Here is a 22,919-nt window from a genome sequence, read left to right as displayed (position 1 = left end):
GACAGCTGGGCTGAGCCAGCCGTGATCTCACAGCTGGCTCCGCTCAGTTGTAATGACATATCAGTGCCCCCAAATGACCTGGGGTGCTGATCTGTCATTAAATAATAACAACTGGGTGGAGCCGGCCGTGACTTCATCCAGGTGAGCGGAGCTAGATGTTGAGCGGAGCTCAATGTCCCTGCTAGGTTCTGCCCAATTGTTTTTCTTTTTCCGGCATCTTTGCCTGGCATTTTTTAAATTATTTTTTCTTTTTCTCTTTTTTATTTTCTTTAAAATATTTTAATTTTTAATTTTAATTTGACTATTCACTAACTGCTGTTCGGCCCCTATCAGAATAGGGGTGAATGGCAGCGAGTGAGCTTCGGCCCAGATGTTGGATCAGCTAAGTCAAACTCTTTCTGCACTTCAGCTCAAACGAACATGCAGAGCATGTTTGGCTGACCGAAGGCAGCCAATGTATGGCTGATTTTAGCCGATGTATGGCTGAAATCAGCCGTACGGAGCAGAAGTGAATAGCCGAACAGTGTTCAGCTCACTTCACTTAGGCTAGGTTATTCACTCGGCTGCCATTGGCAGCTTTGTGAATAAAGCCCTATGAAAGGCATTTATCAAAACTGGAGCAGACAAAATCTGGAGCAGCTGCGCATGGCAACCAATCAGCTTCTCTCTTGTATTTTCAAACCTTAACTGAACAAACTGAAGAGAGAAGCTGATTGGTTGCCATGGTCAACTGCTCCAGGTTGTGACTGCTCCAGTTTTAAAAAAATCTCCCCCTTCCTGTGCTGGAGGCACATGAGGAACAGCCAGGGTGGCTAGGAGAGACAATGAGGCTGAGAGGGCCAGGAGATTATGAGGCTGAGAGAGCCATGAGGTGTGGCTTCAGATTCACACAGGTGTGTGGAAAGCCTCTAGGAGCTGCTGAATGGTAGTGTATAACTGCTGAGGATGGTACTTGTTGAGAAATATGCCAGAGTTCTGGAATTGGGACACCTATACTGTGTATAACAAGCTTGGGACAGTGAGACCGTTAATATTATTTTGCTGAAGATAAATTAATGTTATGTTTGTTATGCTGAACAAAGCTACTTCAATTCATAAAGAAAAAAGAAAGTGTCCTTTTTATGTTAAAATGGCTTCAAGGGTGGTCACTAAGTGCTCACCATTGTGCTAATATCCCCAAAATATCACAGTATTTTGACACTAGCAGCCATGCTCAACTTCACTGCTGCTGGTGTGCGCATCCCCGAACAGTGATGATGCACTCAATCTGGCTGCACCACACTGTTTGTATGTTGTAAAATGGCTTGTAAGATTCAAAACTGCATTGCGTTAACAATTCCACGCATACTATCCATTGTTCAATGTAGACCACTATGTGTTTGACACTACACCAACTTTACCCCTGGAAGGATAGTGGGTCATGACTTACAACCACCTATACTAATCCATGTCTCTCCCAAAATCACTGTCCTTCAGGTAATTGATGAAACCTCTTGCCAGGTGCGAGACATTCTTATAGTGGGAAAGATGCCCAATTCAACAGATGATCATGTATACAAGCCTTTAGGGATATCCCTCACCAAAACACTGGTTGAGTTCAAAATTGCAGTCACATCTGAAATTCTTATCTTTACTTCGGAGCTACACTTGATTTTAAGTGCTCCCGGAGCTGTTGGTTTTGTTGAATGTACATCTTCACCTTTATTAAGTAAAGTATAAACTTTCCTAGTAAAGATATCCATTATTCTAATGAAAGTTTTAAATCTAAGACCCCCGTGTCTAAGCTCAACATTTGATCATGTGGTCTGAAGTTATTTCACAGGAATACCTGCAGCTTTGCAGCCATTAGTAGATACATGAATGTGTCTATTCTCACAGGAGAATTCAAATGACAGCAATTAGAAAGAAAAATGACTTAAGCAGGTTATTATAGCCGAACTGGGATTTCTGCAAACTGTGCTAGTGTCATTTCCATTCTTTGTATGAACCACATGTTAGACAAAAGCTGGTGGCTGGTGAGTCATCAACTTTGAACATCTTCTCCTCTAAGTCATAAAAGCTCCAGAAATATGTTTGTATTATAAACCATGTCATCACTTAGATGAAGAAGAGACATAAAAAAGAATAAGGCTAGAATGCATAGCTTGCATCATGAGTTATCTGAAATAACATTACCTTTATGTAGAAGTGCTTATAAAGTCTCTGAATACTTCAGTGCACCTGGAAAATGCAATTTTGTTTGGCACTAGTCCAATTCAAGCTAATTTCATCAATGGATTTCTGCATTTGCTTTTGTATTATAAATAATCCACCCATATTAATATTTGCGCACACTGTAAAACATTTTAACTATGGTAGGGGTATAACCAACTGAGAATGAAGATCTAGAGAGACCAGCATAGATACTGCAGAATATCTTTTACGTTGGAAACATTCCGCTCATTCATTGCTGCAAATTAGAAACAAACTAAAGGGCACTGCCTATTCGGAGCTCTTGTGACATAAGACTGGATGCACAAATCAAGTGAAAAAGGAATATCGCAAAGATCTTCCCTTTCTGAAACCAATGAGCTTAACTTGTGAATATTGTATTTCTTAACTGTAACCTAAATTGAACTTAGAGAACTTAGAGTTACAAAAAAGCCATGTGTGCCACAGGGTGTCTATTATAACCTTTGTTAACCATTTTACACTTGCACCACACTCCTGTCCAATTCTTTGGCCACTAAGGAACTCATATTTGAAAGAAAAATTAAGTTAAGAGAGGCTTACACTTAAAGTTAGGAAAGTCAAACCCTTAGTAATGAAGTGAAAACAAATTCAGAGCAGGGTGCAAATTAAGGTGTTCTAAATAATAAAGCTGAAAGACGATAACTTGTAGTGCCTGCTCTTAGATAATAATTCCCCTTTTAATGGAGACCTGTGTTGGCAGGCTAGCACTGCTGTCCTCTACATCAAGTTGCCTTGCTCTAATGTGTATATAATGACGACAGAAAATCAGGCAAATCAGGAATTTAACTTAATTTACTGCATGCTTCTTCTATGTCAGTGATTCAAAAAGTACTGACGTCAAAGGCTTAGCATGTCAACCAAACAATTTACATATTAAATAGGTAGTCAGCCGATGTTTATTTTAAAAGACTAGCCGACAGGCTTGTTACAGGATACGTTTTAATAAAATGTCCTTATGTTGGTATTTGTTAAATATTTGATGGAAAGCAATACATTTACAAGGTAAATGATCATTTGCAGAGTATCATGATATCTGTTTTTCCCAGATGATCTGTATACTGTATATAATGAACATCTCAGAGCTCCTCATTGCTTCTCTGTCTACATATACTCTATAGGGCTGTTCAATTTGAAAGGGAATTTTCACTTTGAAAGGGAATTTTCACTTTGCAAAGTAAGCCCAATTTAGTTCAAGGAACAAAACCTGTATTTTTGCTTACACACAATTGGATGATGGAAGTTAGCGGAGCTTTACGTAATTCACTAAGCTAAGTGAAAACTTCCCTTGCAAAGATTCCATATTTGCCTTTAGTAAAGTGAACAGCCTATTTGTCTGTACTAAATCACCTGTTTGTGTATATACAGTATACGGTCTATATATTTAATTTATTCTTATTGCTTTTTTTTAACTTTTTCTCATTTGTGTGTTCTTCATTGTATTAAAGTACTGCACTTAAATTAAATCCATACTGACAATCTGAGTATCTGCCGAAGAAATGGCTCTGCAGTGTTTTGTCAAGTGGCTTGGTAAAAATGTGATGCCCGTGTAATAGAAATGCTGCATATCTCAACCCCTTATGCTTAGACTGGAAATAAATGCAACAGTGTAGTCAACTCTACAGGTGAAACTCGAATAATTAGAATATCATGCAAAAGTAATTGCAGTAAGTGCTGCAAAAGGGGCCCAAACCAAGTACTGAGTACATATGCATGCTTGTACTTTTCAGAGGTCCGATATTGTTCTATGTACAATCCTTGTTTTATTGATTGCATGTAATAATCTACCTTTTTGAGGTTGTGGATTTGAGGTTCTTGGGGTTTTCATGAGCTGTAAGCCATAATCATCACAATTATGACAAATCACGGCTTGAATTATCTTGCATTGCATGTAAAGAGTCTATCTCATATATTAGTTTCACCTTTTAAGTTGCATTAGTGAAATAAATGAACTTTGCACGATATTCTAATTATTCGAGTTTCACCTGTATATTACCTCCTGTGAAACGATCTCTCTGTTTCTTTTAGGGCAGCCTAATGGTACTCTAGATAGCAATGTTCTGTTAAATGTTGAGGTAAAGTGGATCAGCAGAATCAGATAGTCAACATCTGCTCTGGGGATTTATTTTCCTGACTCGTTCCTGATGTTTTCATAGCAAAGGTTTCTAGGAGAGAATTAGTGACCAGTGGTAATAACAAACTAACTGAAAAATAATCACAGGCATTAAGTAAAATAATACACATATGAGGCAAAGTCATAGCCTATTTCCTCAAGGGTGATGTAACACTTTAAATATTGTATTAAAAAACAAATAGCATCATATTTTTCTCTGCACTCTCCATGTGATCATAAAAATTCTGGCAAACACATTACTGCATGGTTTAAGAGACCCTGTTGACAGACCTTTTGTTTCAACAACAATCTTCCTAAGAGTTTACATGTGCATTTAAAATGACACTAAGCTCAGGAGTTAAATCTAAAAAATGCATTCAGGTTCCTTCACTATTAACAAAATTGTTACTTATTTATGTATCACTCAGCTGTAGATTTTCAAATCATCTCTGAATTGGTGCTGACACTGTCCTTCCTTCTGGAGGGTGGCTACTTTTGTTCCTCATGGTCCCTGTGAGTGTTGTAAAGTAGCCAAAACTCCAAGCTCACCCCCGTGATGGACTACAATGTCACATTTAGTTTACTCATTTATATTGAAATTCGAGTCCTTCATGGGAGCGAGCTTGGAGTAGTGGCTACTTTACAACACACCCAATGACCATGGGGAACAAAAGCAGTGTCAGCATTATTTCAGAGATGATTTGAGGATCCACAGCCGAGTGATGCACAAACAAGATACATTTTTGTTAATAGTTAAAGTACTTGAATGTATTTTTGAGATTTAACTTCTGACTTTAGTGTCACTTTAATGCATGTTAATTGCCTACAAATCCTCTATTGTGCAGACATTGAAAAGCCCTAAGACTGCTTCTGGGCGCCACCATCTTTGATGCAACCTCAGCAGTCTAAGCAGACTCAGAGCTGTCAGTCAAGTGACACTTTATAGTATTTCCCTTTCACTCTTCCCCCAGAAGCTGCATAAAAGTTTATGTAGGGAAGTGGGGAATGGGTGGAGGAGCTAGGTTGGCACATAAAATTAGCCCTGGCTGGCCACTGAAGAGGCATCTAGGCACTTCTGCATCCAGAAGTATGTGTGTATCCCACCTCAACCTAACCACTGAACCATCACATTCTCAAATAATTCATCCCCACACAGCTACCTCCTCATGTATCATTTCCCACTCCTCTTTTAGATTGTACGCTCTCAGGGGCAGGGCCCTCCTTGCCATCTTGTCTTGAATTGTATTGTGATTGTAATGTCTTCCTTATATTGTAAAGCGCTGCACAAACTGTTGGTGCTATATAAATACTATGTAATAATAATAATAAGAAGAATAAGTGTAAGTTGTTAAAAGCTTTTACTGACTAAATCCAAAAAAATATGCTTTTGCTTCTTTTTGAAGAAGCCACCCAATCACTTCTATAGCTCAGAAACTATGCTCCCCCAGTGTTGTGGGCTCACTAGAGTACTCTGTGAGCCTGGAACATCACCACTTTCAGCATGGAGAACCTAAGGGGGTTGAGCAACATCCATTTTCTAATCTCCTTTATGATCATCAATGAACTCGGAAGTGCTCAGCTCTGAGCCATGCACGTACATCATGTGATGCCATGCGCTCCGCCTCCAAGATCTCGATATAGCCGCCGCTCATTCGGCAAATTCATTTATATATGTCCGAATATAGTTTGCATATATTCTGACATGTAATACATTTGTGATTTTCATTGATTTGCAGGTTCATCAGAATCTCAATGCACATGCCTAATTATCATGGCGCCAGTTATGAATGAACAGGAAGTACTATACATCACTTTCTTTTCATTCATGATTGGGGCATAGTAATAGCTTACTATGTGCTCAGTTTATGAATGATGAGCATTCAGTACAGAGGCTTCCTGTCTATTCATAACTGGGGAGAGTTCTATGTGCTCTGTGCTTCCTGTTCATTCAGTGATGGGGCTGTAGAAAAAGAGATTGAGGACTCTTTGTCCTCAATCTCTTTTTATATTTCTAAAGGAAAATGTCAGGGGTGTGTTTAGACCCCAGATATTTCCTCAAAGCCCCCAACAGTAAAAAAAAAACCATCAAACATGGTTTAAAAAGAAATAAAACATAACCCCTTCACACATACACACATAACAGACACATACAACAGGGTGTGCCATATTGTGGTGTACATCATGCACATGCGTCGTGGTGCATGGTTAGAACACATCACAGTGCTTAATATTTTTCTTTCTTTTACTTTTTAATACAACATTAATTTACCTGTGTGGCAGTGCATGGCAAAGCGTTGCGACACATTCCCATGCATTGTAATAAGCTGTGTTGCGATTAAATGTATGCCTGCATGATTTTATCGCAACACACACCAACACAGCTCAAAAATGGCAATGCAGATCAGGCATTACCACAACACAGATTTTTAGCGTAAGTTACTTATTTACAGTTTTGTGTTCCTTTGTTTTTTTTTACAGCTTCGCAAAAAAGCACAATTTAAAATTGACAAATATTTGTATTTTTAACTCAATACAGTTTTATCTTTTAGATTTAGTCGGAATCTTGTAAATTATTATTTTTTGTGTGCGCTGATACTGGTTTTAGTATGTTTTTATGGATTTAAATGTGTATTTTTCAATTTTCTTTATTGATTTGATGAACTATTTGCACAATTATCACAGGACCTACAAAATTAGTAGCACCATCTTTTTATTCTACTAGCACTGTGCTTTCAGGAAATGTATGGTTTGGGGGCCTTTTACAAACTCTAAAAGCAGCAGTTGAAAAGGAAAAAAGAAGTAAACAAATTGCAAAAAATGGTCTGGCCAGCTGAGGTCAAAAGTGTTAGGCAGGGCTTGATAGTAAAGGATAAAAGGGGATTTTAGCATGTGTGCATAAAAAAAGGCCTGGCAGGGGAAGGGTTAAACATAAACTATTTATTATTATTATTATTTTTTTTTTTCTATTAATTAACTATTATTTATAGGATTCAGAAATGCTCTGATGTCAACCAACTGGAAACACATGTTTTGGCACCGATATTTTCTTCTTGCCTTTTTCAAACCAAAGGACATCATAATGAAGAGCTTCATGTTGTAGAAGAGCTCATTAAATTCTATGCAGAGATTTTTGATGTGAGTAACACATCTAAGATTTACACTCTTTGAGGTAATTACAATACAACATTGTAATCCACATATCTGTTTTACAGATTAGTGAGGTACAGCTAAAACAGATGGACATTGAAAACCGTTTCATTACCAAGTGGAATGATACTCAGGTAATATGCAGGAACCCAACACTATGTAACTATGTAACTATGTAACAGAAGTGCCATCATTTATTAACTTATGAAAGGTATGATACTGTAGATCTTCCTGTATACTGTTTCAGATTATATTCTTTTATATAAACCTGTGTGTCAGTTCACGTGAGGAACTTCTTTTTAAAGCTACAGTCGTACCTACTGTTTTGATATTTATTATAGGTTCCAATTCCCCAGACTGGTGACTTACTGCTTGATGTGTATTTGGAAAGAAAAGATCCCAACATGTGTGTTATTATTAAGGTAAGGTAAAAATCGAAACCTATTGATAATATCTATAGTCTTAATACAGATGGTGCAAACACAGGCTTCTTCTGATGATTCCCAAGGAACAGTACATATATCATAGTGATTTCACATGTTATAACACCAATCTGCATGTGTTATAGAGGCAGTATGGGGGAAGGCTTAAAGTGTTCTGCAAATAGTTGTTAAATTGTGCTTGAGCAGATAACGCTTGTTAGTAATATTTTGAATAATTGTTATATTTCTGTATTTATTAATTATTATAGCTTTGCAGTGATGCAATCCAAACCATTTAAAGTAATAGAAAGCAAAGGAAGTCAGTATAATATATGTTTTTAAACAGTGTACAGCATATCAAATAATTACTGAGAAAAATTCTAATGGGTTTCCCAGAAAGGCTGTAAAATATGTCAGAGTTTATCTTAATGATCTCTTTATGCAATATACATGAATAAAGATACATTGGACTGAGGATTAAGCTTGTCAATCCTTCTACTTCTTGTACATATGTCCCTAAAATACTTTTCTCATTTCTTTAAAGCACTGTTTTCCTAGCTGTAATTATTGTAAGGTGACTGCTACAATTCAGTGCAGACACCATGAGGTACAGATACTATGTATACCTTTTGCATTGCATCTTCAGCTCTTGTGGACTCCCAAAACTCAGGGTACTCTGCAAATGTCACCTTTCTCAAAGAAACTCAAGTGTTAACAAACACTCTCACACAGTCCTCCATTGGTTCTTCAAGGTGAAAAGTGGTCTTGAATGGGGAGCTGTGTGAAGTGGAAGAGAATGGGTATTGGATCGTCTTTTGACTATCTCAGAGAAAATCTAGACCTCCATATTAGTTTACCCTGAGGTTTGAGGGTCCTAAGGCATAGAGATACCAGTAGATGCCTGAGGGTTCCTGCATTGCATTGTTGTTGTCAGTATAGCAAGTATACAGTGCAAAAGGATTGCTTTAATTTTACATTGCTCTAGTTTTCAAAAGTTTGAGGTAAATTTAACAATTGTTAAGTTCCCCTAAAATTAATATTTCGATAAGGCTGGATGCTGGTAGACTGAATCCACTACTGTCTTCTAATGTCACTTGCAAAAGCAGGACACATTTTTAATATGTCTATCACAGGCTGCTTCTGCTTTGTTGTTTCTGTGACCCCATATGTTTGTAGCAGCATAGTTCTATATAATTAAAGTAAAACTCCACATTTTGTTTTATTTGTGATTAAATGCCCCATCCCCCTGTATTATTTTAAACATTTGCCAAGGTTTATTTACCCACTCCATTCTTCAGCAATCTCCCCAGCTTCTTCCTCAGTTCAGCCCTGGCAGTCTCTTTGGTCAGACTGACACTTACAATATTCTTCCCATTGCCTGTGAGCCTAACCTGTCATGTACATGCCCCCTGAGGGGCCCATCATCAGGAAGGCTGGGCTCACAGTACTCCAGGGCTAGACATGCTCATGTGTAATTACATGAGCATTGCTCAGTATAAGAAGATTGCCCACTCCCACTGCAACAGAGGAACAGAGGATGAAGAAGAAGTACTGGTGACATTATAACACCAACTAGTAGTATGCAGGAAAACGGGGGGTGGCAACGGGGTCAAAATCTCTGAAGTTCTGCTCTAAGTGGATGAATTACACATAATGTGAATGATTTTATTTATTTTTTACATACAGTGTAGTTTTATTTGTTGCCTGTTGTAATGGATGCAGAAGTTGGTTATACCTTGGAAAAAAAGAAACCATCGGATGATCGTTTATGAAATTTGATGTAATTCAGTAAAATATTACTGTGTGGACATGTAATCAGAAAACACTGTACAATTTGGTGAATAAATATCTTATGGTTATTGTTTTTAGGTGTCATCAACTTTGACTGCTGCGGAGTTAACCAGCTGTGTAGCTGGTATAAAAAATATCACTTTGTCTAATGAAATGTTCTGGACCGCATTTGAAGTATTTGAGAATGGAGAGCTGGGTGTGTTGCCTCTTTGTAATTTTCTATTTATTTTTGTTGCCAAATGTAAAGGGCTTTCAGCATATATTTGTCAGAAATATCACACAATGTACTTTTCCTAATAATATTTATTTTTGATTCTATGGACAAGGGTGTATTAAGGTCTATGGGGCCCTGATCAAAATATTGTGTGAACCCTCTCAATGCAAATCCACCCAATGCTTTTGAATGGAGATCAACCCTTTTACTGCCACAGATGTAGGGCTCACTCTGGAAGATAATTGCTTGCAGCAGGTTGTCCCATTGATTCTTACATCCACTTTATTCTCTGTGTGCTATAAGCACACAGTCACTTCAGCCTTAGAAATGTCCCTGGCATAATAGCTGTTTCTGATCCTGTCCACCGGAGAGCTTTAGGTGGTCTTGCCACTTTTTCTTGTTCCAAACCAGGAACACACTAGACCACTAAGACCAGGATACAAGACATCAGACGCTACTGCACAGGGGACCTTCAGATATTTCCACTGCTACCCTAACTGTGAGTTACCCCCATTTTCTTTACATAGAATATATTGCATGAAAGCAACTTGCACCCCTAAAAGGTAGTAGCGCTCCTTAGCCTTGTTAATTCATCCCAAAGATGTTCTATTTGGTTGAGGTCAATTTCCTCCACCCCAAACTCGCTCATCCATGTCTTTATGGACCTTGCTTTGTGCACTGGTGCGCAATCATATTAGAACAGGAAGGGGCCATCCCCAAACTGTTCCAACAAAGTTGGGAGCATGAAATTATCGAAAACGTTTTGGTATGCTGATGCCTTAAGAGTTCCCTTCACTGGAACTAAGGGGCCAAGCCCAACCCCTGAAAAACCACCCCACACCATAATCCCCCCTCCACCAAACTTTACACTTGGCTCAATGCAGTCAGGCAAGTACCGTTCTCCTGGCAAAAGCCAAACCCAGACACATCCATCGGATTACCAGATAGAGAAGTGTGAATTATCACTCCAGAGAACATGTCTCCACTTCTCTAGAGTCCAGTGGCAGCGTGTTTTACACCACTGTATCTGATGCTTTGCATTGCACATTGGTGATGTAATGCTTGGATGCAGCTTCTCAGCCATGGAAACCCATTCCATGAAGCTCTCTACGCACTGTTGTTGTGCCAATCTGAAGGCCACATGCATTTTGGAGGTCTGTAGCTATTGACACTGCAGACAGTTGGCGACTTCTGCGCACTGTGCACTTCAGCATGTGCTGACCCCGCTTTGTCATTTTATGAGGCCTACTTGATCACTGAGACGGTGGCGCTGTAATCACAGCGCCACCTGTCTCAGCGGTCACTAACTGCAGCTTCTGTCACAGCTTCTGTCATAGAAGCTGTGTCAGAAGCTACTGTCTGTCGAGTGCTCCATAAGGCGCGCTGGACCTCCCTGCGTCCTATGGTCCGGCGCGTCTTATGGACCGCAAAATACGGTATATAACAATTCATACATTAAACAGGGATGCACAAATCCCAGGAGCCCCATAGCCAATGCTCCTCAAAAATGACAACTGCCTCTAACTTTTGAGTTTTTCTCTAGTCTAGTCTTGGAGGTAGAAAAGTACCAGTACTTGTACTTGTACCAAGTATGGCACTTGGTATCTGAACGTCCCTAGCAGAAACTCATAAGTGCTGTATATGTTGGAATTATTTTTCCTTAAAATTCTTTAAAGATGAAACCTGATGTTGCTATTGTCAACAGCCCCTTTTTTGTTATTTGACAGTGGGTCCAGGATGGGTGAAGAGTTGCCCATATAAATGAATACACCGTTTTGTACAGGTTACCCTTTTGTTACTAATCACAATTTAGGATTATTACCTTGAAAAATAACAAATAAGAAATGTCATATTGAAAATCAGACTATAAATGGTTTGCCAGTCGGCAGCCTGCAAAAGAATAAGAGCTGACTGTGTTTCTCTTGAGCTGTAGGGACTCTTGTTACCAGTGCCATATTTAGACATTTAATTAAAACCTGACAGGACTTCTAACCCCTCACCACTCTATCCAAAACTAAAAACATTTGATTTGGCTTTAGATACACTTTAACAACTACGTTTTAACTGTAGAGATCAATAAACTGTAGAAACTAAAACATGTATTGACTGATTTATATTGAGTAATTTTATTCCGTCACAAAATAAAACAAAATCAGTCCATAAATTTTATGGTTTGGGACTTCCCCCTTTAACCTGCCAGATGCGACAAGATGGGTCAAAAAGCAAATGATGTAAATGTAACTCAGAGTTTAAATTAGGCATATACGTGCCTTATATTATCTACAACATTATGTTCCACTAAAGATCATATATTCAGCACAGCTCTAATAAAAAGCTATACAATATGGATACTTATTAATAATGTCATAAAATATATTTTATTTTACAGAACGTCCCATGCATTTTAAGGAAAATGTATTGGAAACAGTTTTAGGATGGAGCATGCTTCCTGACCCTGGAAGTGCATACCTACTTGTAAAGCCTTTTATCACCGTTGAACATCTTATTAATTTTGGTAGGTTACATTTTTCTTCATTATAAATTAGAATTAATTCAAAAAATGCAAAGATTAGAGCAATATAACATGTGTAGAAACCCATAACAACTTTTCAGATTAAAGTTTACTCTAGCTAGATGAGCAAATTTAGATTTGTGATTGATATTGGTTGCCTGCATTTGCATACTGCTTGTACCCTTATTAAATCCCTCACATCTGCAGATATACAGAATCCTTACTTTTTACTATATCTTAGACACATTTACATGGTGTACTGTATGCTGATGTAATGCATATTACATGAATTATTTTATCCAGTCATCATGTGAATTAAATTAAAGGGTAAAGCTGGCCATACAGACCCTAAAAATCTTTTTATAAACTTTAATAATGTCATCAGAGACTTGACAATTTTTTTAAAATTACATTTGATTTAAATATTACATTTTGATGAATGGAGTCTCCCAAACAAAAGCCATATTCACTGTTAGCACTTAGTCCTTGTAATGCTGGGGGTTGCCCCACTGCAAGGGTTAACAATAATTTTTCCCTGAGTTATTCATTAAGCATTTTTTCTAGGCTGCACAGTATTTAAGCATTTTTACTCAGCTGTATTTTGCATTTTGAATTGTAGTGGTTACATGCATAGTGGACCGTGGCTTCCTGGAATGCAGGCAAGCGTTTATAAATTTCCTTCCCTGCCTCCGCTTGTGTGCACTGCCCAGTGCATGCACCATCTGGAAAAATGCTTGTATTTTATACAGCTGGCTATGACTGTTTACATACAAGCATTCAGGAGGCTGTGGAGCTGCCTAATTGCTTGTATAATGCATGGAAATGTGCGCCCTTCCCTCCACTGCCGGCGATCCTGGGCTCCGCTGTGCCTCGTGCGGGCCTGGGCCTGGCATGGCAGCTCCGGGACTGAAGATCAGTGAGAAATCAGCACACGATCTTCTGCTGATCTCCCTCTGGTGTCTGAATGTAGAAGTAATGTGTATTACATCACTTCCATATTTAGCTGTCATTTAGCTTCCACATTTTTCCGGAGAGAAGAGGCTGGTGAAACAGATCTTTGCTTCATCAGCTTATATGGGGGTTCCTGGGTAACATTAGGGTTCTTAAAGACCCCTGATGTCTCCATAAAGAGGACTTGTCACATCCTCTTTGCTATTACATAGGGTTTTTTTTAGCCCCCTATGTGATAGCAATAAAGTTGATACACATGCAAACATGCACCCGGTGTGTCTACATGTGAATATGACGATTGCACCCATTGCACCTCACATGTTACATATCACCGTGAACATCGGAGCATGAGCAATAATTCTAGGGCCCTCAATCACTGTTAACACTAAACTGATGAGCACTAAAAGCTTTTAAAGCATCACCTGTGGCCAATTTTGGATATCGTTGTTTTTGGAATTTCGTGGGCATGCTCAGTTATAAAGATTGAAATGTTTGGTGTCTATTTACCCAACGTGACCCCGTCTTTTACATTTGCTCAAACATGTGGGTAATAATAAATATTTGATAACATAATGTAGGGAAAACATTTTTTTTTCAAATTTTTCAGTACTTTTTTCCTTATATAGTAAAAAATAAAAAACTCAGGGATGATTAAATACCACTAAAAGAAAGATCTATCTGTCCCCCCAAAAATAATATAAAATTAATTTAAGCACAGCATTGCATGACTGAACAAATGACAGTCAAAGTACTGCAGTGCTGAATACTGAAAAATGGCCAAACAACATTTTTTTGTGTTATTTTTTTAAATTATTATTTGAATTTTTTTGTTAGCTTCTTTATTTTTTTTAATGCTGTTGGCTGTTAACATGCTCACAGTTTTCCCTCTCGTGTGCGCGCTGAGTGCCGCACATGAGAGGGGGAGGGGCAGGACGTCTTAAGACGCCCTCCCGCTCCTAGAAGACTCCCGTCCGGCCGTTCACAAACGGAAGGTGGTTAAACTATTTTACTAGGCTTAACTCATGGTTGACCCAAAAGTTCATCTCTAGTAAAAACTGGTCAGTATTTTTTTCATTCTGTGTCTCATTAGAGAGATTCTCATTCACTTTTAGTACTGTAGACTAAACATTAAGTGAGAAGATGTAAGGGAAACCCCCTTTTAGTCAATTGTGGGAACTAGTGTCCCCATTGGAAGATCCCCCCTCTATTCCTCTTCAGGTGGCAAATCTAAATTTTGCATTTAAAAAGAGATTTTGTGGCGCTAAAAACCTCTACTGTGTCATAAACGAATTAACTAGAAATAGAAACCGTGACTCACATATACTGTGATTTGTGCAAATAATCTAAAAGTGAAAAAAATCTCTCCTCTAGAGATATCAATACACAATGAAATCTGTGAATAAAGAAACCTATAGACCTGGGTGGCCCTCAGGGATAGTGGTAACTAAATAAATAAATATTTATATTTAATGTGAACACTGACCAAAAAGGAAAAACAATGGTGACTCAAATAAATTAATAAATATTAAAGTGTACAGTCACTTTGTGCAAGTGATACATAATTAAATGACCCCTGTCTGATTATACAGACCTCTCCACTTATGTAAAAATACTGGTGATCAAAATGAAAAACAAACAAAACAATTCAATCTAAGTTCATATGGTGATAAAAAAGTTTTTGATAAACGTTATGCACCAATAGTGGATACACCAGCACATTATTTAAGAGATTGGAGGACGTTTATCAAAAACTTTTTTTATCACCATATGAACTTAGATTGAATTGTTTTGTTTGTTTTTCATTTTGATCACCAGTATTTCACGGTTTTTCATAAGTGGAGATTTTTTTCACTGTTAGATTATTTGCACAAATCACAGTATATGTGAGTCACGGCTTCTATTTCTAGTTAATTAGTTTATGACACAGTAGAGGTTTTTAGTGCCGCAAAATCTCTTTTTAATTTGTTAGGACTTTCTCAGTCTACGATTGTGGCTGCTTTATTCCTCTGATAGTTCATCCATAAGCGCAGATTAACAGTGTTCAAAATGTTGCATTTGCCTCACTTTCAGCGAGATTGGTGATCAAGACAAAAAGTGAGAGCAAATCTCCTTATCAAGGCTACAGACATTAATAAAAACTTGACAATGGTTCTAACTTCTTGTCACTTTTGTTTCAGTTACAAGTTATGAAATATAAAGACATGCCATTATTAAATAAAATACATATTTATAATTTTAGCTATTTTATTTTAATGTTGACTTGCAATGATAATGTACACAGTTAGCCCTTAAAAGCCACTTAGCTTTAAACTTTCATCAGTTTAGAACAGTCTAGAAATTTAAAAAAAATATTGCTTTTTTGTTGTTTCTGTTCTTGGCACATAGCTTGTTGCTTTTTTAAGTAAACTTGAAAATGTTAACTTAATGAAATATACATTTCCTGATTAGTATTAATAAGGCATTTATATTAATTTTACTTCAAGGCTTTTTCATTTCAGAGAGCAAGAATCAAATGATTAGAAATAATCAATAATGTAATAGCTGACTCATAGCTACATAAATGTAAAAATGACAACATTTGGCTTTAAACACACTATTTTTGCCATTTGTTATTTGATATGTTTCTTTGTTACTGAGTAACGCATTAATAATTTCACAGAACATCTGTGTACTGTATGACTGACAGGCTGAAAACAATGCAGGTCTTAGTATATTATTTCAAATTTAAAATGACTGCCATGTATAACTGTAAACCAACTTGGATGTTAAACTGTAATTGAAAAAAAGGATTTGAAAGCAGCTAAAGTGGTAAAGCATTTATTGAAAGTGTATCTAAAAGTCTTTATTAAATTCTGTTCTTAGCATGCTTTTACTCTTATGGGATAGATTTCCCTGTATTCAATTCACTTGTGCCTACAGCTCATTCTTACCTACGGATCAATGATATCCAAGAGGCTTTGACAATTACGCGAATGCCTTAATCTATCAAGACTTGACAGAGACCTAGCAGACCCAAAGGACAAGTAAAGTCCACAGTTCTACTAGTAGTGCAGATATTATTTTAGAGCTACTTTTTAAAAACAAAAACACTGCTGAAAGTATGTGGCAAAGTAGTTGTATTGCAACTGTAAACCATAGACAATTCACTGTACAACCACAACAATGCTTAATGTAAACCCATGGGCTAAATTTAATTCAATCATCTGGGGGTCCTACTTGTAACCACAAGGCCCACTTGGGTGGAGGCACTGCTACTACAGTTATGTTACAGTCCCAAACTCCCTCTTAGGAGAAGATTTCCAATTTACCTACAGGTAGGTAGCGGTAGCTGATTGGAGAGGGTCATATCACATCACCCCCCTACCGAAACAGGGCTACAATACTATAATCTTTAGTTCGTGTATTTAATTTTGCAGTTATGAAAATATATACAGCTAAATTGAAACACAAGTCTGATGAATGTTATATCATGCTTTAGTGGGTGGTACTAATGTTTAGGCTGATGGAAGAAGAAAAGGTATTTGCTGGGCTTAAAAATAAGTGATTTTTACCAGTGTGCTAAATGTTAACTGGTATTCTAAAGAATAAACAAGTAATGGGAGTTACAGTATTGTGACAGTATGCAATGAAAAGTGTCTTCTACTACCCTTAACATAACATGTTAAGTCAGACGTTTTTAGAACTGGTAGTACACGGTAAGTGGTGATGGGAGGAGGACGAGCTAGGTGTCTCCCCCCCCCCCCCCCCCCACTGGAATGCCAATTTAGTCACAATGATGAAGCAATGGACATTACAACATTGTTTGTTTGCTTACTACAGCTTTGTGGTAAGTCTATCACAGCAACGCAGCAGCTATTTCGCCGATAATTCAATGTTGAAATCAATGTTCAATGTTGGTTGACATGGGGCTGTTCCCAGTCGCAATACGGTCCTCAGGTTTGTTAAAAAAAATTCAGAACAACCGGAAACATTTTTGTTGCTCGTAATCTCTCACATTGAGCTGTTGAACAACCTGCATTTTGTATGGATGGAATTATATATAAAACATTCCCATACTAGGACCTTTTTTTTTATAATGAAATAACACTGGCCATAGGTGCGTTCAAATGTGAAGCCACAACCTGACCACTCTCAGTCATCTGCATCTTCCAGACATGTCCCAGAAAGGAACAATTGCCTCAGGAGTTATAATATAGTTTCCTTACATTTGTTTTTGCATGATCTGCCCATAAAGGACCAATAAAAAAGCTGAGATCTTTCACTAAAACAGATCAGAAACCTATCACCAGTTTTACTCATATTTATAGAATAACACTGCAAAGCAATTCATACGCAGGAATAATGCCCTTATTATGCTCTGTACACAATCTACTGTACATTTACACCAGCTCTAACAACACACTATAATAAGCAACTGCTCACTATAAAAAAAATTTAGAATCATTATCTGCATATGTTACATTCTATCTCCTAGTGGCACAAATTATTAACACTCCAGCTGGACAGTACACCTTCTGATCACTCCAATTTGATCTAATGTAAGGCACAAAACCCGAAGTGGAACTAATCCAATTTATAATCACATACAGGCAAAAATATACACCTTCCTGGACATAAAAAGCTATTGGATTTCTCTCCAGATCAATTTACTATGCTTCTCGTGTCCACATTAATTGACATAGCCCCATGTGTCTCCACGAGAAATATACTCTATATGACTTATCTCTGTTAGACATGCAGCTTTTCCTGTATCTGTCATCACAAATTCATTTAGAAGATTATATCACATCTTGACGGACATTATGGTAACAATGGATTTTTGTTCTTCAAACAGCTTGAATTTTTTAATAATCCCAGAAAGAACGCTTTAGCAGGCCTGTATTATATCCATCTTATTGATCTTCACGTGCCTGAAATGCTAATATATTCTAGGCAGTCACAGTGGAAATTTTCAAGGACCAATACCTATTAAAATCATCTCTGATTTAATTTTACACTTTCTTATATAGTCTTTTTTACGGTCAGTTACAGGTTTTTGCATAAACATATGGCGTTTAATGAATACAGGGAACCTGGATATTTGATGCACATAACAGCAGCAACTAGTGAGCTTATTAAACAGTTATTTATTCTGCAGCCAATGACCACTTTTCAGCCATTTGCTCAATACTTTTATCATGGATCACCATTTATAATGTTTCTTTTTACAGTGAATTAAAGAATTAATGTGACACTAAACAGAGGAGTTAAATCTTAAAAGTGCATTAGAGTACCTTTACTATTAACAAAACTGTACCTCATTTGTATATCACTCAGCGGTAGAGCCGCTCCAAGCTCACTCCTGTGATGGACTATAATTTCAATATAAATTAGCTAACTAAGCGTGAGATTGTAGTCCATCACGGGTGCGAGCTTGGAACAGTAGCTAATCTCCAGCACAAACAGGGACCATGCGGAACAAAATAAGCAGCCACCCTCCAGAAGGAAGGACAGTGTCAGCACAAATTCAGAGATGATTTGAGGATCTACAGCCAAGAGCTGCGGAGTAAACCTAAAAATACTAATTTCCAATGCTTATCAGCCCTATCTAGTGACCATATTACAGTACTACATTATATTTCATTATATTTTATTAACCTGAAAAGAAAATATACTAAGAATGTTCCATTTTGGAACTATAATCTTTAGAATGTTTTTTGGGGATATATAAAAGTGTTAACTTTATTGTAAATACTCTTATTGATGTGTGCTCATGTTTTAAAAAACTTGTTTTGATGTATAGCAAGTAGTTATACAAGGGAATAGGCATATTTGTGCATTGCATATGTAGGTGGTACTTCCTGGCTGTTCCTTGCCATTACTTTTATCTCACTATCTTTCTCCCTCCCTGAAATTAGTAGACTTTCTGAAGTCACTAATGAAACATGCACAACGGTCATTGCAGTAGCCTAAGAGCAAATATTCCTAGCCTGCTGAGGCTTTAGATCACACAAGTAAGCTTGACAGTTTTTATTGGCAATTTGTATCAACAAGAAAATAGTAATATGTTTGACTAACAATAATGTGATTGATATAGCTGACATGTACCTGTGATTCATGTGAAGTAGGATATTTAGTGATAGGTCCACTTTAAAGGACCTCTAACAAATGTAAGTACACATTGAGCCTTCCATAACAGAAACCATGAGAAGAACATTAGGGAGATTAATAAAAAAAAAACTCCCCTAAATTTAGTCATACCATTTTGTTCTTGAGTATTTTGCTAGTGTATCTTCTTGGATAAAGTAAGGTTTAAAGTAAATGCAGCAAATATTATTGAAGTATAACGGCAATTAAAGAAAAATACCAGTTAAGTGAGCTTTAATCCGTAATGTCTCAAGATCACCTCTAATTATGCCTTTATACTATTCTCACTGTATAAATACACTTTCTGAAGGAATAGTTTTTACTTAAATATCTTAAATCAGTGGTAGAGGGCAGAGAGAACATCACCTTTTGAGGCAGAGTACACGTTTCTGAAATCTTAGAAACAAAATTGCCTTAGAAGTAATTTCTGCATTTTTCAGCTCACAAGTTTTAGGGAAAGATATCATGCTACAGCAAGGATGAAAATATTATAATAATTGTATAGCAGGAGCTTCTAATTCAGCATGTATGTGTGGAAGATTCTAGAGGTACAGTCATATGAAAAATTAACTACACTACTTGGAAGTTGAAAATTTGTTCAACATATTTGAACCAACAAACATTAGATTTGTATCCAAACAGTGCCTACAGATAAAGGCAACAATAAAACACAAGAAAAAAAATTATTTAAACTATTGATTCCACAAAAATATAAGAAATGGTAATGGTGTACTGTGGTAAAAGTAAGCATACCCTTGGCATCAGAAGCTGGTATTGCCCTCTTCAGCAGGGATGACTTCTTGTAGACATTCGCTACAACTGGCCACCAGTCTCTGACACCTGAAATGTTTGACCACTTCTTCATGAAATGTCTTAAGTTGCAAGATATTTGTGGGTTTCCTTGCATTATCTGCCTATTTCAAAAGCCCCCTAAAAAATTCAATAGGAATCAAATCAGGGTTTAGGGCAATCCATAACCCTTCATTTCTTCTGATCTATTCCTTGGTAAATGTTCTACCATGCTATGAATCATTATTGTGTTATAAGACCCATTTGCTGTTCAACCCCAACTTTTGGAAAGATAGCCTCACATTCTCATCAAGCATACTTTTATATGATGCAGACTGTATAGACCAGATGACTGCAAACTGCCCTGTCCCTGAAGCAGCAAAACAACCCCAAACTATAACATATCCACCACCATGCTTTACAGTTGTTATAAGGTTCTTCTCCTAAAATGCTTTCTTCAGTTTAAAGCAAAGATGTCCACTGTTACTCTGACTAACTTTATATTTGGCTGATAAACACATTATTCCAGAACGCCTGGCTTTTGCCTTTATGTTCAATGGCAAACTTTAGTCTTGCTCTAATGTTATTTTTGCTTTTTCTTAACACACCTCTCAGGCAGGTTAAATTGGAGCAATTTCTTTCTGGTATGTAGATCAGGGATGAGGTGTGGGTTTGCTGTTAAGTTGGGTTCTTGGTGAGCTTTGCATGTTTGTTATTCACGCAAAGTGAGAACTCATGGGCAAGTTTGTCCAGTCCCCAGGAGCAAACCCACCTTCCTGTAGAGAAGTGAAACATTTAGCCATGGTATTACTACTGCTGCTAAATGTTACACCTTCCCCTCAGGCTTGTATGGTTCATGCCAGGACCTTTGGATCTGGTAAGCATTTTAAGTCAGAACCCAAGCAAAAACAAAAACATGACAAAGACATGGCATGACATGGGGTCCCCCTCAAAATTCATTAGCAGTGAGTGTGTGCCCCCACAAACTTTACCAGGCCACATTACCTCAATATGAGGGGGTGCCTTAACAGGGGAGACCCCCGCTGACAACACATGCTGCCTTTTAAAGTGACATTATACCCTCCCATTTTTTCCCCATTGTAATGCTACTTTAAGTACTTTACCTTAAATGATGGCTCTTGGTCCGATCATCTTCTCCCTTCCACTTGTTTCCAGCAGTCCCTCCAGCGTTGGTGTCAATCTCTGATCCAGCGCAGACTGCTGTCTCTTCCGTCCCATGGAGCCTGCATTCACTTCGACTGAGTCTCTCCTCCTCTCCCCATTAGTAATATAGACTGCGCATGCACCCACCCACCCACATCATCCTCCTGCACGGCCGTTCGGAACCTGTGTACTGCAGCCGGGAGTGAGAGGTGGAGACAGAGGTAAGTATTTACCTGTTTGGTAACTTTTTTATTGTTTTAATGTTTTTGCAGTTATCTAATGCTTGCTAGCAGTAGATATATGTAAAAAAAACCACAGAGACTTTAATTCAACTTCAAATAATATTAAAATCACTGCTCCCAGCCAAAATATTTTTTTAATTTTTTTTTATTACTTTGCTACATGTCACCAGAGTATTGCCCAGCTTCCCCTGCACTTTGTTAATCCTTTCCCAATTAGTCTGGAAAATGGAGAGAATTGATTTTCAAGATTGAACCTCCTAATGACCTAATGTGGTTCACATTAAAGTTAACAACTGGAGAACTTTTCAGCATGTTTGCTGAACACATCTGCAAATCGAATCCAAGCATGTTTACTAGACATGTGCACTGCCAAAAAATTTGTTTCGTTTTGTTTTGTTTTAAATTCGGATTTGTGTTTTTTCGTTTTTCGGGATTCGGGTGTGAAAGTCAATTCGGATTCGGACGAAATTCGGGAGCAGTAGGTCGAACGTTCGTTTCGGTTTCTGTTCTTATTCGTTACGTTCGTTCGTGACATTTGAGGGGGAAAAAATATTTTTCTCCTTCTCTAATGTCACTATGCTCCAACGAGCAAAACGAATAAGAAACGAAGAAGAACCGGGGGAAAAACGAACGTTCGAACTACCGCTACCGAATTTCGGAAATGGAAATTCAGATTCGTTTGCATTCGTTATGTCTGGAATTCGGAATTCGGATACATCCGAATGTCCGAATTTCTGAAAATTTGTCCGAATTTCGATTCGGAACGAAACGAATCGCACATGTCTAATGTTTACCCAATGATGACATTGAATTTGACTACTTGGTGAATATGGCTGGCAAAGTCAAACTTGCCTTTGCATTTTAATACTTATTATCAATACTCATTGAAATCTATTAAGGTTTTGTTTTCCTTTATAGCAGTGGAGTTTTAATGTGAACCTGTGCCCAGACTATACACACTAATGTACCAGCATATTCTAATCAGTAAAAGCACTTTCTGTTGCTAAATGCACTGTGAAGAAATGTATCTTCAAGGCTTACAACAAAGGTACTGGAATCTCAGCAATATTGTAGGGAGAGTAGAATCTTGGCAGCCTGCCAGTTCTCTAATGTAAAGAAACAGCAGGTGTTTCTAAGCTATTAGAAGTCAACTGAAACCTCACATTATAGTCTATGTTGTGATCTTTAAGAATTAATTACTTTACAATAAATGCAGTTA

The 22,919-nt window shown here is 37.5% G+C and overlaps 1 protein-coding gene across 1 annotated transcript in view; it reads left to right on the top strand.

Moving 5' to 3' along the window:
- The window catches only part of ARAP2 (ArfGAP with RhoGAP domain, ankyrin repeat and PH domain 2), a 235,860-nt gene that overhangs the window by 166,633 nt on the left and 46,308 nt on the right, over nucleotides 1-22,919 (top strand). Inside the window, exons 22-26 of the mRNA XM_018561260.1 lie at nucleotides 7,330-7,477; nucleotides 7,555-7,623; nucleotides 7,831-7,911; nucleotides 9,781-9,898; nucleotides 12,306-12,421. Of these exons, the coding sequence (XP_018416762.1) occupies nucleotides 7,330-7,477; nucleotides 7,555-7,623; nucleotides 7,831-7,911; nucleotides 9,781-9,898; nucleotides 12,306-12,421 (532 nt within the window). The remainder of the gene's footprint in view (nucleotides 1-7,329; nucleotides 7,478-7,554; nucleotides 7,624-7,830; nucleotides 7,912-9,780; nucleotides 9,899-12,305; nucleotides 12,422-22,919) is intronic.

The sequence above is a fragment of the Nanorana parkeri genome, unplaced genomic scaffold (genome assembly GCF_000935625.1).
Source record: "Nanorana parkeri isolate BGI_ZX_2015 unplaced genomic scaffold, ASM93562v1 scaffold511, whole genome shotgun sequence".
NCBI lineage: Eukaryota > Metazoa > Chordata > Amphibia > Anura > Dicroglossidae > Nanorana > Nanorana parkeri.
Note: the sequence above shows the minus strand (reverse complement) of the source record. Positions and strands in the feature narration are given on the sequence as shown.